The sequence below is a fragment of the Leucoraja erinacea genome, chromosome 32 (genome assembly GCF_028641065.1).
Source record: "Leucoraja erinacea ecotype New England chromosome 32, Leri_hhj_1, whole genome shotgun sequence".
NCBI lineage: Eukaryota > Metazoa > Chordata > Chondrichthyes > Rajiformes > Rajidae > Leucoraja > Leucoraja erinaceus.
Window position 1 is genome coordinate 1,818,508 of NC_073408.1, and position 17,648 is coordinate 1,836,155.

Consider the following 17,648-nt stretch of genomic DNA (forward strand, 5'->3'; position numbering starts at 1 on the left):
TTGGTAAGGGCTTGGACATGCTAGAGGCAGGAAACATGTTCACGATGTTGGGTGAGTCCAGAACCAGGGGCCACACACAGTTTAAGAATAAGGGGTAAGCCATTTAGAACGGAGATGAGGAAACACTTTTTCTCACAGAGAGTTGTGAGTCTGTGGAATTCTCTGCCTCAAAGGGCAGTGGAGGCCGGTTCTCTGGATGCTTTCAAGAGAGAGCTAGATAGGGCTCTTAAAGATAGTGGAGCCAGAAGATATGGGGAGAAGGCAGGAACGGGGTACTGATTGGGGATGATCAGCCATGATCACATTGAATGGTGGTGCTGGCTCGATGGGCTGAATGGCCTCTACTCCTGCACCTATTGTCTATTGGCTTGTGTGCTGTTGTTTTCCTAATCTCAAGGCAATCTTGAGTTCTTGTAAACATTCCCACTGTCATCCTTGGTTTGAAATCTCTGACCAAGGTTTAGAGCCCCAGTACTATTTGAACCAACAAATCTGAATGCCAAGGGAAAGGAAGGTGATCTTCAGGTGTACAGATTCCTGGGTCAGACACAAAACCCCAAGGTTTCAGAGGTCTTTTATTGTCACGTGTACAAATTGGAGGCTGTGTTCAGTTTTGTGCACCACATCGAAGCTTGGCATGGGAGAAGGTCTGATTTACTTCAATGATATCTGGATTGGGAGAGCTTGGTCAAAGATTGGTCTGATTGAAGGCAGCAGTGATCCTAAAGAGTCATCACATCCTCTACAAATGGCACGGAATCTACCGAAGATGGACCACAAAGTGTTGGAGCAACTCAGCGGGTCAGGCAGCATCTCTGGAGAAAAGTAACAGGTGATGTTTTAGGTGGGAACCCTTCATTGTTCCGATCCGAAGATTCGCTTGGAAGAAGGGTCCGTGCTGAAAAGTCAGCCGTTCCTTTTCTCCAGGGATGCTGTCCGACCCGGCGAATTAGCAACACTGTGTGTCTACCTTCGGCATAAACCAGCATCTGCACTTCCTTCCTATAAACTTTGTTCTCTAGTTGGGTAACATTAAGGAACTGTTCAAGAGAGTTTATTGTCATGTGTCCCTGATAGGACAATGAAATTCTTGCTTTGCTTCAGCACACAGAACATAGTAGTCATTGACTACAGAACAGATCAGTGTGTCCATATACCATAATATAAATATATACACACATGAATAAATAAAATGATAAAGTGCAGATAACAGATAATGGGTTATTAATAATCAGAGTTTTGTCCGAGCCAGATGGCGGTGGGGAAGTAGCTATTCCTGAACCTGGATGTTGCAATCTTCAGGCTCCTGTACCTTCTACTTGAGGGTAGCAGGGAGATGAGTGTGTGGCCAGGATGGTGTGTGGGTCTTTGATGATACTGCCAGCCTTTTTGAGGCAGCGACTGCAATATCAAACCCAACCCAAACCCAAGAGATGGCCCTTGTTTAGGGAGATGGAGTTGCAGGATTTTTAGTCGAGGACATCAGGTAATATTCACATGAGTGGAAAATTGGAATTCAGTCACAGATCTGAAACAATGGTTACACTGATGTGGATTGTTTTGAGTAAATGATGTATCTCTTTCCTTGACCCCATTGTGATTTAAGATGTTTAACACAACAGCGAGGTCTGACGATTGCATTAAATAAATGACTTGTGGGTTTTATTCAGTGGGTGGACTGTGTGGAATGTTTAATTTTGCTTTCTGCTCACCAATCAGGTTAGGGAGGTGGAAGATTAGCCCGAGGAGAATTAGACTAAACATATTCTGGTTCGTTATGCTTCAGGAGCTGACAGGCAGGAAGTTGGATGTATTAGATGTCAGAACAATAGTCTCGTTGGTACTTTCAGTTTTGAGGGGGAAGTTTGAGAACAGGTTTTGCATTACCTGCAGAATATGTGGGAAGATTAATCTGATTGTTATGTTTGCCTTGCAGGTGAGGCTCTGCTGGAGAGTAAATCCATCATTGACTATGTTTACTGTTCACCCTCGTTACGCTGTGTACAGACTGCATTCAACATACTAAGAGGTAAGGGGACATCTATTTATGTTAATGCCTCCACTGGCCTCTCACTACCAAGCCTCTGCCACACCTCCCCAGAGGTCTCACTCCATACCCCCTCCTGTTCTTCTGTGCCAAGCCTTTTATTCTCACCCTTGGCCCCCTTGCACCCTCGAATTTCCTTGTGTCTTGAATAACTTTCTGTCCTGGGTTTCCTCCATTGTCAGAGTGAGGCCAAGTGCAACTTGGAGGAACAGCACCTCATTTATCGCTTGGGTAGTTTCCACCAGTGGTCCCCAACCTTTTTTAGCTCATGGCCCCCTTGGGATCTTTTAATTTTTCTGTGCCCCCCCCCTGACATTATTAGCGGGGAAAAAAGTATTTCAATATTATAATACCTTCCATAAAAATATCAGTGTCTATTAATTGCACATATATAGTCTCTTTTATTCTATTCCACAAACATCAAAAATATTTTGTGGGTTCACTAAAACAACCATTTATAATCATACATTAAAAATATATTTCAACTACATAGATTTAAATTTATTAGAACTGATATTTAGGAGGCAACAGAGTGGTAGCTCTGTGGCCCCCTTCATTGAACCTGTGGAAACTTTGAAACTTTTTCTGTGGCCCCCCCTGAAATTTGCCATGGCCCCAGGTTGGGAGTCACTGGTTTACACCCCAGCGGTATGAACATTGACTTCTCTAACTTCAGATAGCCCTTGCTTTCTCTCTCCATCCCCTCCCCCTTCCCAATTCTCCCATTTTGGTCTTACTGTCTCCGCCTACATTCTATCCTTGTCCCGCCCCTACCCTGACATCACTCTGAAGAAGGATCTCGACCAGAAACGTCACCCATTCCTTCTCCCCAGAGATGCTGCCTCACCCGCTGAGTTACTCCAGCATTTTGTGCCTACCTTCGATTTAAACCAGCATCTGCAGTTCTTTCCTACACACGACTATTCAGCAAATGTGCTGTTCGGCTATTCACAAAAAGCTGGAGTAACTCAATGGGATGGAGTTCTCTGGAGAGAAGGAATGGGTGACGTTTTGGGTCGAGACCCTACTTCAGACTTTTTCTCTCATTCTTGTGGGATTATCTTTTGGGGAGAGGTTGGATAGGCTAGGCTTGTCTGCATTTAGAAGAGAGAAGGTTATCTTGATTGAAACATAAGATCCTGGGTTCTTGTTAGGGTGGATAAGGGGAACATTTTCCCCCATGGGCTAATCTAGAATGAGGAAAACCTGCTTAAAAAAGAGGATTCGTCCACTTAAAACAAAAATAAGGCATAATATTTTCTCAGAAGGCCGTGAGTATTTGAAACTCTTCCTTAGAATCTACATTCATCTTAAACAAAATGTTCCCTTCTTCCAAGGAAGATTAATGTAGATTCTTGATCGTGTGGAAGTTTGCAGGATTACAAATTTAAGTTAAAATCAGGTCAAACGTGAACCTTCCAGAGGAATGCTGGAGCAGGCTAAAGGAGATGGGAATCCTGCACCTAATTGTATCTTTGTTTGTCATTATCCCAGAGAGAGCTCACAAAACAGTGCCTATATCCATAGACCTCTCAAATCTCTGAGATGTTTAAATAATTATGAGGCGGTGGCAAGTTGGGAGGATGAGATGTGGTGTGCATTCAATACACTTTGAAGATTCACCACTCTTTTTATTCTGTTTCTTTGTCTTTCGTATATATATAAAATCAAAGTCCTCCTACCCAATGTCAGTGATGATCTGTTGACAGGAGTGGGCTCTGAAGCAGTGATGCAAGATTGTGGCTTGAAAGATACATGTGTGGGTTGTAATTCTCTAGTATTCCTGCTAATATTCTCCCTTTCTTTTTAATCTTCGAATCTATCCTTGCTTCCACTAGTCCCCCCCCCCCGCCCCCCTTCCTCTCTACTCAAGCATTCGTCAACTTTGATATGTTGCTCGTTATAAACCCATTAGACATGCTGACCTTGGAGCATCAATGAGCCCGTGTGATGTGTTTGATTTGGAGATGTTTTTTTGTGCTGAATGAGTCACTAAGTCAGTGATGCTGGATATTTTGTTTGCAGGACTTCAACAGGAGAACCAGATAAAGCTTCGGGTGGAGCCCGGACTTTTTGAGTGGACCAAGTGGGTCTCGGGGAACACTTTACCAGCGTGGATGACAGCGGAAGAACATGCGGCAGCAAACCTGGGGACTGATATAACCTACAAGTAGGAATTGGCGTAGAAATCAATCACCAAATGCTTCTATCCATAAGAAAGAATGTGTAGGAAGGAACTGCAGATGCTAGTTTACACCGACGATAGACACAAAATGTTGGAATATCTCAAATTGGACAGGCAGCATCTCCGGAGAAAAGCAATGGGCAACGTTTCAGGTCAAGATCCTTCTTCAGACTGAAGAGAAGTCTTGTCCCAAAATTCACCCATTCCTTCTCAGCTTGTCCTGCTGAGTTACTCCAGCATTTTGTATCCAGAAGAACAAATGTTCTCTCTTGTCTGCTCAAGTCAATTGGTCATGAACCAACATGTGGACCGTATTGATATCATCGAAGGTCTGGTTGGTATGGGTGTACGAGTATGCTGTGCAGAAAATGGTTCCATAGGCTCTTGTATCTTCAGCTTTCAAGCTTATCAATCACTTTCTTACCATAGAGGGAGTACAGAGAAGGTTCACCAGACTGATTCCTGCGATGGCAGGACTTTCATATGAAGAAAGACTGGATAGACTCGGTTTGTACTCGCTAGAATTTAGAAGATTGAGGGGGGATCTTATAGAAACTTATAAAATTCTTAAGGGTTCAAGAAGGAACTGCAGATGCTGGAAGATCGAAGGTACAGAAGGTTTTCTTAAGGGGTTGGACAGGCTAAATGCAGGAAGATTATTCCCGATGTTGGGGAAGTCCAGAACAAGGGGTCACAGTTTAAGGATAAGAGGGAAGTCTTTTAGGCCCGAGATGAGGAAATCATTTTTTACACAGAGAGTGGTGAATCTGTGGAATTCTCTGCCACAGAAGGTAGCTGAGGCCACAGTTCATTGGCTATATTTAAGAGGGAGTTAGATGTGGCCCTTGTGGCTAAGGGGATCAGGGGGTATGGAGAGAAGGTGGGGATGGGATACTGAGTTGGATGATCAGCCATGATCATATTGAATGGCGGTGCAGGCTCGAAGGGCCGAATGCCCTACTCCTACACCTATTTTCTATGTTTCTGTAGGAGATGCATGAATCAAATGTATTGTGTATTATACTGTATTGTGTGTAATCAGAATTGAATCTATGTTGAGGAAAGTGGGATAGTTTCTATGGGGGATAAAAAAGACTGGGAGAAAAACACTGTAGATGCTCAAATCTCGGGCAAAACACAAAATGCTGGAGTAAGCCATTTAGAACAGAGACGAGGAAACACTTTTTCTCACAGAGAGTGGTGAGTCTGTGGAATTCTCTGCCTCAGAGGGCGGTGGAGGCAGGTTCTCTGGATGCTTTCAAGAGAGAGCTAGACAAGGCTCTTAAAAATAGCGGAGTCAGGGGATATGGGGATATGGGGAACGGGGTACTGATTGGGGATGATCAGCCATGATCATATTGAATGGTGGTGCTGGCTCGAAGGGCCAAATGGCCCACTCCTGCATCTATTGTCTATTGTCTATCCTTGTTCTCCAGAGATGCTGCCTGACCCACTGAGTTACTCCAGCACTCTGTGCCTATCTTTCGTATAAATCTGCACCTGCAGTTCTTCGTTTCGACCCTTTTTCCGAGCTGGAATGGCAGATTTTGAAACTGCTTCGAGCTATTTTTTTGGTGTTAAAACTCAGTTGATGATCACCCAATTCTGTCTGCGAACGCTGCAAAAAGATCAATTACTTCATCTGTGACATTCGCACAGTACTGCTGGTTGCATTGCTGAGAGTGAAGTGAGTTCTGTTCCCAGACACACTCCAGTAACCTGGGCAGGCAGCTGAGGAATATTCCTGCCAGCAATGTTCTTTGTACAGGGGAAAGCGATGGCAGCCTTTAAGTTGCTAGGGAGACGTCTGAAAGTCTGCACTTTCGTGTCTGCAGCTTGGACAGCCGGCAGTGCAGCAAATGCCTGTGGCTCAGATGCCTGCTCAACAGGGCTGGAGGAGAAGGAGATGACCTCTGATAGATTTATACAGCATGGAAACGGGCCATTTGGCCCATCACGTCCATGCTGATCATTGTGCATCAATCTGTACTAATCTCATCTTCCAGCGTGCAGCCCATAGCCTTTAACGCCAAAGCAATTTCAGTGCTCATAGAGTGATACAGTGTGAGATAGGCCCTTTGGTTCAACTTGCTCGCATGGGCCAACATGTCCCAGCTACACTAGTCCCACCTGCCCGCGTTTGGCTACAATACACAGTGCCCCAGGAAGGTCATCAGCATTCACAAAGACCCCTCACACCCTTGAAATAGTCTGTTCGAACTTCTATCATCCAGCAGATGTTACAAGGCCTTCTATGCCTGCACCTCCAGACTTAGGAACAGTTCATCCCCAGAACTATAACTGCTCTGAACCAGCCCTGCTGAGTGCCCCCACCCCCATGTACTGTCTCCCTCGGATGGCCACATCACACATTGACCCGACACAGACCTATTTGCACTTTATACTGTTTTAACTGGGGTTTTTTTAAATCTTGTTTCTCTGGGTGTCTAAATTTTTAGCTAATTGAGATATGGCATCGGATGGAAACTGCATTCCAAATCTCGTTGTATCTCTGTGCAATGACAATAAAAGATATTATTATTGTTATTATTATTATTATTATATCCCTTCAAACGTGTCCTACCCATGTACTTGTATAGACACCCTTTCTGATTCCTCCACTCCCCCCGGCATGGTATTCCTGGTACACAAAATTGCTGGAGAACCTCCGCGGGTGCAGCAGCATCTATGGAGCGAATGAAATTAGGCAACGTTTCGGGCTGAAACCCGGAAGGGTTTCGGCCCGAAACGTTACCTATTTCCTTCGCTCCATAGATGCTGCTGCACCCGCTGAGTTTCTCCAGCAATTTTGTCTACCTTCGATTTTCCAGCATCTGCAGTTCCTTCTTGAACACATGGTATTCCTGGTACTCGCCACTCTCTGTGAAAAGGTTCCCCTCAGATCCCCTCTGTATCTCTTGCCCTTTAAATCTATGGTCTCCAGTTTAATTAGCTCCTGATAAGAGGAAAGGACTCCTGCAGAGTACCTGATCCATACACTTCATATTTATATCGTTCCTACTCATGTTCCCTCTTAAGTGGTGAATCTCTGGAACTCTCTGCCACAGAGGGTAGTCGAGGCCACAGTTCATTGGCTATATTTAAGAGGGAGTTAGATGTGGCCCTTGTGGCTAAGGGGATCAGGGGGTATGGAGAGAAGGCAGGTACGGGATACTGAGTAGGATGATCAGCCGTGATCATATTGAATGGCGGTGCAGGCTCGAAGGGCCGAATGGCCTACTCCTGCACCTAATTTCTATGTTTCTATGTTTCTATGTTAACCTCCCCTTGCTGCTGCTCCTGGGGAGACAGACATGGCCACTTGGGGGGAGGAGGAGATGTTGGGCAGGAGAACCAAAGGAGAAGCCGGCGTGCTTTGCAACTGTGTCTGTGCCGTAGGTGGCAGCTATTTGAACACATTGGGCAAGCGAGCAAAGAATCTCGCTGTGCTTGGTCACGTGAGACTCTCAGAGAGTGGTGGCTGTGTGGAATGAGCTTCCAGTGAAGGTGGTGGAGGCAGGTTCGTTTTTATCATTTAAAAATAAATTGGATAGTTATATGGACGGGAAGGGAATGGAAGGTTATGGTCTGAGCGCAGGTATATGGGACTAGGGGAGAATGTGTGTTCGGCACGGACTAGAAGGGTCGAGATGGCCTGTTTCCGTGCTGTAAATTGTTATATGGTTATATATGGTTTATATGGTGATCAATAAAATATTCCACTCCATTCCTCTCAGAACTGAAACCCCAACCGCCCCAGGCAACCTCCTGATGAACCTTCTCTGCCAGTTGGCTTGTTTCCATGATCTACCGTTCAGTTCAATCAATCAGATGTGTGGAATTCTCCACGCTGGGAGATTATTGATTTATCATATTGTTTGCAGTGTGCTATGTTTATATATTCTGTTGTGCTGCAGCAAGTAAGAATTTCATTGGTTCTATCTGGGGCACGTGACAATAAAACACTCTTGCAGTTGCTGTTTTGGCAATGGGAGGATGTGCTACTGATGTGAGTTGATGAGGTTGCATCTCCTGTTCAGCCTTTGTTTTGAACACTGGTACAGCTGAAGGTGCAAATGGCCCAGTCCGTTTCCCACAATGCTGAGATATCCCAGAGCCTCTTGAGTGGATTGAAAACTATAGGGCCAGTCCCACTTACATGATTTTTTTCGGAGACTGCCGGCACCCGTCATAGTCAAAGCAGGTCGCCAAAAAATTTCAACATGGTGAAAATCCAGGGTTGACCAGAAAAAGGTACGACTCTTTGGGCGGCTACTCACGACCGTACAGGCTTCACCCCGCGACATGTCGCCTGTATGGTCGTGAATAGTCGCCCAAAGAGTCGTACCTTGTTCTGGTCAACACTGGATTTTCAGCATGATGAAAATTTTCGGCCACCTGCTGCGACTATGACGGGTGCTGGCAAGTCGCCAAAAAAATCACGTAAGTGGGACTGGCCCTCACCATTGAACCAGTACAAAGAGTTCTCATCCCATCAGGCTGTGTCTCTGCTCATCATTCGTCTGATTTTTGTTCCTGTACATTACTGACTGGTATTTTTGTGTTGCAGACCTCATATACCAGCAAACAAACTTGGGATTTCGGAACCCTATGAGACGTACATTAGCAGGAGCTGCCAGGTGATGAGGGAAATCCTGGCTGAATGTAAACTTAAAGGTGACTCTTTTATTCATTGCCAGGGAATTTTCAGTTTTCTATAAAAACTCTTCGCTTGAGGTCACTCTTAACAACTTCTCCTTCGACTCCTCCCATTTCCTCCTAATCCAAGGTGTAGCTATGGGCATGGGCATGGGCATGGGCCCCAGCTCTGCCTGCCTCTTTGTAGAGTACGTTGAACAATCCCTGTTCCAGGCATACACTGGCCTGAAAATTAGTGTCCCTTGACTCCCAGTCTGAAGAAGGGTTTTGACCCAAAACGTCACCTATTCCTGTTCTCCAGAGATGCTGTCTGACCCGTTGAGTTACTCCAGCTTTTGGTGTCTATCTTCAATTTTCAGCTCATACCTGTTAGGAAATACTGTTAGTAATTACTTTAACAACCTAAAGACCTCTGCCCGGTGCGTAAAACATTCAACGGCAACATACTTGTGTTTGTTTAGGCAACGCACGAGCAGCTGGACAGGTGGTGTGGCCACATCCGTGGAGCCAAGCGGACAGTCAGATTTCAGGTCAAGACCCAGCATGAACACGGTGTGTTTGTGTGTAAAGGGGAGATGGGGATGAGGAGAGGCAGGAGGTAGCAAGCGATGGGTGGATCCAGGCGAGGGGGGGAGGGGTTAATGGAAGAAAGACTCTAGCTACTGTTTAACCTGTTATTCCTCCAATAGCTTGTGTTTTGCTCCAGATGCCAACGTCTGAAGACTCTGGTGTCTCCATTATAATTTTAAATTTGTGTTTCTGGATTGGTCAGGATTGTTATTGCCCCATCAATTGATTGACTTGGCAGGTCACTTTGGGCATTCTCAACTAGGGCTGAGGTTGGGCTGACTTTCTCCCTGAACGATGTTAGTCATTCCAGATGGTTCTTGTAACACCCCAGCAGGTTTGACATCTGCTTTGCCAGACAAAAACTATTTGTGTTTTTCTCCCCCCAAATTCTGGATTGCTTATCTGAATTAAAATTCCCCAGCTGCCATGTTGAGATCCAAGCTTTGGTCTCTGGGTTGTTAGTCCAAGCTTCTAGATCATAAAACTGATTGTTTAACCGATGGAAGATCACCGGACAATTAATCTGCCTTGTAGGATCAGAGTTGTATGTGCTCACTGACTGAATATATGAAGAAACAGGAACAGACTGTCTACACTCCGTGTTTGCTCTGCCATCCACTAAGAATATCGCTAGAATTCTTAGAAGATTGAGGGAGGATCTTATAGAAACTTACAAAATTCTTAAGGGGTTGGACAGGCTAGATGCAGGAAGATTGTTCCTGATGTTGGGGAAGTCCAGAACAAGGGGTCACAGTTTAAGGATAAAGGGGGAAATCTTTTAGGACGGAGATGAGAAAAACATTTTTCACGCAGAGAGTGGTGAATCTGTGGAATTCTCTGCCACAGAAGGTAGTTGAGGCCAGTTCATTGGCTATATTTAAGAGGGAGTTAGATGTGGCCCTTGTGGCTAAAGGGATCAGGGGGTATGGAGAGAAGGCAGGTACAGGATACAGAGTTGGATGATCAGCCATGATCATATTGAATGGCGAATGGTGCAGGCTCGAAGGGCCGAATGGCAACTCCTGCACCTATTGTCTATGTTTCTATGTAATATGGTAAATCCACTTTGACAGATTTTTAAATCCAAAAGACATAAGGGAATGTGTGTCGGAAGGAACTGCAGATGCTAGTTTAAACGGGATAGACACAAAATGCTGGAGTAACTCAGCGGGACAGGCAGCATCTCGGGAGAGAAGGAATGGGTGACGTTTCGGATCGAGACCCTTCTTCAGACATTGGGTATTAATTGCACCCGTAAAAATCCTTAACAACTGAGGATCCAATGACCTTGGGGGTGGAGAATTCCAAAGATTTACAATCCTCTGCATTTAGATAGTTTTCCTTATTTCAGTCTGGGGCTGGCGGTCAAATCCAGTACTGAGGGAGACAAGCCCCCATGGAGTGACCCGTGTAGTGATGAATTATCGCACATCAGCAGGCTGTGCTCCACGGCTGGATGTATAATATCCTAGGGTACTGGTTGAGAAGAGCAGAGAAGCACAGCTGATCTTAACCCACCCCAATGCCACTAATGATGTGAAATGGTTCTCTCCCACACCACTGACTGTGGACTTTGGGTATGGGTCTACAATGTCTACTGAAGGTGTTTCACCAGCTCTAAAGCAATGTGCGGAGTTGTGATAATGGACTGTGATGCTGCAAGCTCTCTTCCTTGCGCTGGATGTCACCTGACCCGAGATGCATGTTGTTTTTGCTCTTTCCTTTCAGGTAACAATATTCTGATTGTAGCACACGCCTCCTCACTAGAAGCATGCACTCGGCAACTACAGGGGCTCTCCGCACGCAACTCCAAGGACTTTGTGCAAGTGGTTCGAAAGGTTAGTGTGATTGTGCCTTCCAGCTGAGTGAGATAATGCTATTATAATAGTGTGGTAATAAGGCGATGAGAACCACACTGGCATATCCATCTTTTGTTCAGTCTAAGCCCTTAATGTTTCTAATTATGTGAGGTGTCTGGAGGGGCTGAAAGCTTAACTGGGAGTGGGATTTAAGTAAATGAGAGGTGCAGCATTACAGCATTCTGGTTAATTATGGTTTCATCATCAGGTCAAAATCATAGGGTTTGGACACAGTCTGCTTGTACAGATGGACACAGGGCTGAGGGACATTGGGGCTATTTTGAGGGAAATAGAAAGACAATTTAAATCTGAACCTACATCAACAAAGAAGGCTAGAAATCTGGACTTAATGGCCATGTGGAGTATTGTGGATTATTGTGGCTGGTTGTCATTGTTTTCCGGGAGACCTGGTATTTTAAGAGAGATAAGGTTCAGTTCTCTCCAGCACATTTCTTGCGTGCCGATCCTGTTAGTAAGAAAATAAGAAAATGACAATTCTTTAACGATTCGGCACTGATGTGGTTTTTACAGCACCACATTCCCAGATAGTTTAGTTTGTTACAACTAGCGATTTATGTGTGACTGACACGGGATGTGTAGCAAATGTGCAAGGGGGAATGTGAAAAAGCAATTAAACAAAAATGGCATAGAAACGAAGACACATTCAGAGCGGGAACAAGAAAAATATTTGATTGATGCCTGAATTGTTCTGCCCTGTTTTGTGGAAGTAGAATATATACCGCTTTCAAAATACAATAGCTAAATGTTGAACCTGATTCTTCATTTAGTAAAGCAGCACAGTGGCGCAGCAGTAGAGTTACTGCCTCCCAGCGCTTGCTGCGCCAGAAACCCAGGTTCGATCCCGACTACGGGCGCAGTCTGTACGGAGTTTGTACGTTTGCCACGTGACCACATGGGTTTTCTCTGAGATCTTCGGTTTCCTCCCACACTCCAAAGACAAACAGATTTGTAGGTTAATTGGTTTGGTGTAAGTGTAAATTGTCCCTCGTGTGTGTGTGTGTGTGTGTGTGTGGTAATGTTAATGTGCGGGGATCGCTGGTCTGTGTGGACTCGGTGGGCCGAAGGGCCTGTTTCTGTGCTGTATCTCTAAAACTAAAAGCTAAAGTTTCGAATTAGCCATAGAGTGATAAGGCATGGAAATGGGCCCATCACGCATAATGGGCCCATCAGCCCAAGTTGTCTATGCCAACCAAGATACCCATCCAAGCTAGTCCCTTTTGTCACTGCCTGCCCCATATCTCTCTAAACCATTCATATCCATATACTTCTCCAAATGTCTTTTAAATGTTGACTACTTCCTCTGGCACTCCCTGAATGAAAAGGTTGCGCCTCAGGTTCCTGTTCAATCTTTCCCCCCCCTCACCTTAAACCTATATTGTCAGTTTCTTGATTCCCCACCCCTGGGAAAAAGACTCTGCAATCACTCTGTCAATTCTCCTAAAAAATGTGTACACCTCCTTAAGAACACCCTTTCGCCTTGTGTGCTCCAAGGGCTAAAGTCTTCGCCTGCCCAGTCTCTCCTTGTAGCTCAGGCCCTCTAGTTTGGGCAATATGCTGGTAAATCATATCTGCACACTGTTCAGCTCAGTGGCATCTTTCCTACAAGCAGGGTGACAAAAACTAAACACAATTCTCCAAGTGCGGTCTGACCAATGTCTTGTGCATCATGGCTCAACTTTTACACTCAATTCCCTGACTGATGTAGGCCAGTGTGCCAAAATCCTTCTACACTGCCCTATGTTATGGAAGAAAGGGGAGAAACCAATTACAAAGGTGTTCTAGACCAACGTTAGGATGCAGAGGCAGGTTGCAGGTTTCAGAATTGTTGGGCCAATTGGCTCTGAATGCAGGCACCTCACATATTTTCCTTTCTTCCTATAGATTCCATATTTGGGATTTTGTGCCTGCGAGGAGCTGGAAGACGCGGGGATATGGCAGCTGGTCGATCCGCCCATCCTACCACTCACCCATGGGCCCAATCATAGTTTTAGCTGGAGGGATATCTTGTTCCAAGACTAATGAAGAGATCCACCATCACTGGAAGATAGAGCCATTACTAGCATGTGCTTCCACTTACTTCACCTCCTTTCCCCTTTCCTCCATACTTTGTATGAGCAAGTTCATTTCACTACCCTGCTTGGTGCCCTGCTTGGTATACTCTCTGCAGTGCCCTGCTTGGTATACTCTCTGCAGTGCCCTGCAGCAGAGTATTCTCTGCAGTGCCCTGTAGCATTAATTATTTGATTGTTGTGTTATATGCAAGTTCAGTACCTTGTTGTGAAGGACTTGTATTTATTTCATCTGATATCTTTAATTATGAATGAGTTGATGTGATTACAGGACTAATTGTTGTTTAGGTCAGAGCAAGATACAGTTCTGAGGTTAGGTTTGGTTAGAAATTGAGTTGATTTAAGAGGACCTAAAAATGGTTAAGAACATCAGTCTGCTAATTTATTTTTGAATCGTGTTTGACACAGTTTCCCTCAGACCTGTGGTTTACTGGAGCAATAACTGGGGCATGGGAATCTATATAAAGTGTTTCAGAAGCAGCAGTAGCTGATGAAATGCATTTACTGGAGCAGTGATAACTCCTACTCCTGTGCCATCTACCTAGAATTGTGGGACAATGCCTTCTGGTCCGAATACATACAACAGGAGGACCTTGCTTATCTCCAATCCTCTGGAATGTCAAGAGATTTTAATTTATTTATCCATGTTATATTTAATGGAAGCCAAATAGCAAACAGATTTGCAATTGTAAACCAAAGGAATTGCATGCGAGGCAATCTTGACATGAGCTCCAGCTCAACGTAGTTACAAAATGCTGTACTTCCACCCCAGTTAGTAGAACCGGGTTTATTTATTGTGCATTTTATGAGTGATTTTGTGAGTGCCCTTTTCCGTATAAAAACTCCTAATCTAATTATATGGATGTATTTGTATTGCAGTCGAAAACCACCAAATCCACAGTCCACATCCAGAGAGGCTGCTCTCACAAGGAGAGAGTTTAGACAATAATGAGCCAACAATATTCCACCACTGATTCCACAGTCACCTCCATACTTACAGTAATTCACAATGGGATTGTGGAATTAATCTGAATTGTTTTAACTGAGGTCTCTCAATGGGGCACTGAAATGATGGAGAGGGGCAGTGAAAGTTGTGTGATCACATGTGTCCCAATGTGTCTTCAGAGTCAGTTCCTTGATATTTTCCTGCAACATAGGCTTGTTGCCAAACTTGAATAGCAGAGGCCTTTAACCTTCACCTATCTCTTACATATGGTGTAATCTAACGGGTGGAATGTTTGAGCTGAGAGCTTTGAGAGTGTTATGTAAGCTAAGTTTTATTTAAATATGGGTCTGCTTTATCCCTCAAAGGGCACTATGTAACTCCTCTGCTTCCCCATTTTCCTTTTTGGCTAAATATTTGAAAGTTCACATTCTTGAAAGATAAATCGCAACAAAACCTTAACATTCAAACTCACAAATGTGTGATGGTTTGTGTGTGTGTGTGAGGTGAACCGGGGTTTTTTTCGTCACCAGAACAGACATAACATTCTTCCGAGAGGTTTTAACAGGATGAAGGTTTGACTATCCTGGTGGTAAAGATGAATATTGCCACACGTGCTTCTTGCTAAATTATTGACAAGTTATTAATTGGTAGTGTTGTGTTTGGTGGATGTTAGTTCAAGGTGACAGGAAGGCAGTTGGAGACGTGTAAAGTCCCTGTCCCACTTTCCCGAGTCCCTCACGAATTCTCCCGAGTTTTCCCCTTGATTCAAACTTGGAGATGCCAGCCGTTGGCACTCGGGGTTATTTATTTTACTCGTGGATATTTTTCAACATGCTGAAAAAACGTCCCGACTTACCTGATGCCCTCAGTACCTCCGGCTGGCATAACGAGCCGCTGCGAAATATCTACGGACTCCTACGGACATTCCCCGAGGTTGAATCAAGGGGAAAACTCGGGAGAATTCGTGAGTAACTCGGGAAAGTGGGACACGGGCTTTAGGAGATGGAGACGAGGGATCTTTTTGATATCTCTGTACAAAACTGGAAATGTATAACTTTACATCTCAGAAGAAGTTAGGTCATCATGCTTGGGTATTTGCAGAATTTGGATCAAGGCATTTATATTTAGTAATGAGAACTTTAAATAGTGAGTGGATTGAGAGTTGATATCTATCACAGTAATTTGCTATCATTGGTCTGCAAGATACCCATTTTCAGGCACAAGTTAAATAATGTTAAACCATTTATTTATTATTCTCAGAACTATCCCTTGGAGGTTCTTCAAAGTATTCTGTTTGAGAATGACAGACCAAAAAGCAGAGTTTACTTTTCTTTTTATAATGTGTTTTACTGTGTGTTTTCAAGTATCTAGCAAAAGGAAATGTTGAAATTAAGTCGACCACAGTGAGTGATTTGAAAAAAAGAACTTCCTGTGGATGACTATAGAAATATGTTGATTATTGGAAGTCAAATTAACTGAACCCTTGTCATGTTGACCATGAATTGCATTTAATTTTCTAACCTGTAAGCAACGATATTTGAGGTTTTCCTCGCTCAGTTTGCATGACAGCTAGAGGGAGTACTCGGCACGAAACGTTGCCTATTTCCTTCGCTCCGTAGATGCTGCTGCACCCGCTGACTTACTCCAGCACTTTTGTCTATGTTCCATTTTCCAGCATCTGCAGTTCCTTCTTAAACGCAATGGTGGACATCTCGTCCGCAAAAGGTCACCTTTCCCTTAAACCCCTTTCTGTCTCGCAGGTATTACTTGACTGTCACATTGTATATATTATCTTTCCTCTATTTCCCACTTCCAGTAAAGACATGCCCTCAATGAAAAGATTTCAGTGTACTCCAGAAGTCATAAATGTGCTGTTCGCAAATATTTGTGATTGTTGTATGGATTGCAGAAAAGATGCCACCCTTCAATGTGATTTTACTTCAATGTGCCCAACAAAAAATGACAAAGACTAGCCCCAAATGTTGTCCTTCAGTGATTTTAATCACCATTGAAGGCAATGGGGAATAATATCAGTCAGTGTGTAAAATTGTAAAGTCCTGTGGGAATCCCTTTGCTCATTTAAGACATTATCCTTTCTCCCATTGCGTAAATTCCAATACAGTGGTGTATGAGGTTTCCTCGCCTCCAGGGTTGATGGGGATCATTTTGCTGAGTGTCCAGTTAGCATGAGTTTATTGAAGGCCTCTTCTAATCTGTGAAGCCCAGTGCAGTCATCAAACTTTTATTTAAATGCCGTACATCATACTTACAGCTGTATCATTGATCATGATTTAAAAACTAGGTTGACGTAATTCAAAGAATAATGAATTGCACAGGATCATCTGTTTCAGCAGTGTCCATTGTTGCAGCCCAGTGACAAAGACTGTTTTATCATCACAAATATTTTGGCTTCACTCAATGCATATTTGTCACATTTCTATATGTTTTGGTGCTTATTCGTATATCAGCATGCTCTAGAAAATGAGCAGACATGCAGGCTGTTCCTTAATTACTGCGGCGAGTTGCCTCCGTTGCTCACAGCTCCAAGCTTGATCCTTCTGCAGTCCATTTCCTGATTTTCACAAGTCCTGAGAATACTATCGTTTGTAAATCCCAAATAAGGTCCTGAAGAAACTGCAAAGATAAAGCTAGAGACACATGCTTGTGAGCCAGGGATCTGTGCTTGTGAGCAGTATAAAACAAAATGAATTAATGATGTATGATCGATCTTCTTAGGCCTTTCTTTTGGTGTCTAGCATTTTCTTTCTGTTGGTACATCCAGACTGACAAATGGGGCAGGTAATGTCGCATGATAATTCATAGAATAAAATGAGCTGGTCCATTAATATAAATGTCCCTCCTTTATGCTAGAGGATCATTACCCAGAATCACACTACATTTGTCATTAACAGGAAAAGGGGAAATGCAAAGAGATGCCTACTTTAAACAGTAGTAATTTTACATAACTGGGAACAGGCATTTGGCAGCATTGCAGGTTCTATTTTCGATTTGATTTTCAATTCTGTTGGGCAGAATATTAGGAAGGATCTATAAATGGTGACACATAACAACTTGGCCACATTGCTTCCAGATCAACTTGAATTTTACACCAGAATGTTAGAACAAGAGTGAAACGTCCTGTAAACTACTACTAGAGTATCTGGCATATATAGAGTATAGACCCTATGCTATATTCAGCACATTATAAAAAGTGGAATCAAATATCAAGCCCGAAAAACAATTAATTAGAAATGCAATGCTACCCATTTTCAGTTCCTGCCTAAGTCACCCA

The 17,648-nt window shown here is 43.8% G+C and overlaps 1 protein-coding gene across 2 annotated transcripts in view; it reads left to right on the forward strand.

The window, feature by feature from the left end:
- LOC129712266 (ubiquitin-associated and SH3 domain-containing protein B-like) overlaps positions 1-13,477 on the forward strand; it is a 99,240-nt gene extending 85,763 nt beyond the window's left edge. For both annotated transcript variants that reach the window (XM_055660560.1, XM_055660561.1), the window contains 5 exons: positions 1,937-2,029; positions 4,073-4,217; positions 8,803-8,909; positions 11,190-11,299; positions 13,223-13,477. In XM_055660560.1, coding sequence (XP_055516535.1) covers positions 1,937-2,029; positions 4,073-4,217; positions 8,803-8,909; positions 11,190-11,299; positions 13,223-13,360 — 593 coding nt within the window. In that variant the 3' untranslated portion in view covers positions 13,361-13,477. The remainder of the gene's footprint in view (positions 1-1,936; positions 2,030-4,072; positions 4,218-8,802; positions 8,910-11,189; positions 11,300-13,222) is intronic.
- Positions 13,478-17,648: the final 4,171 nt, after the last annotated feature.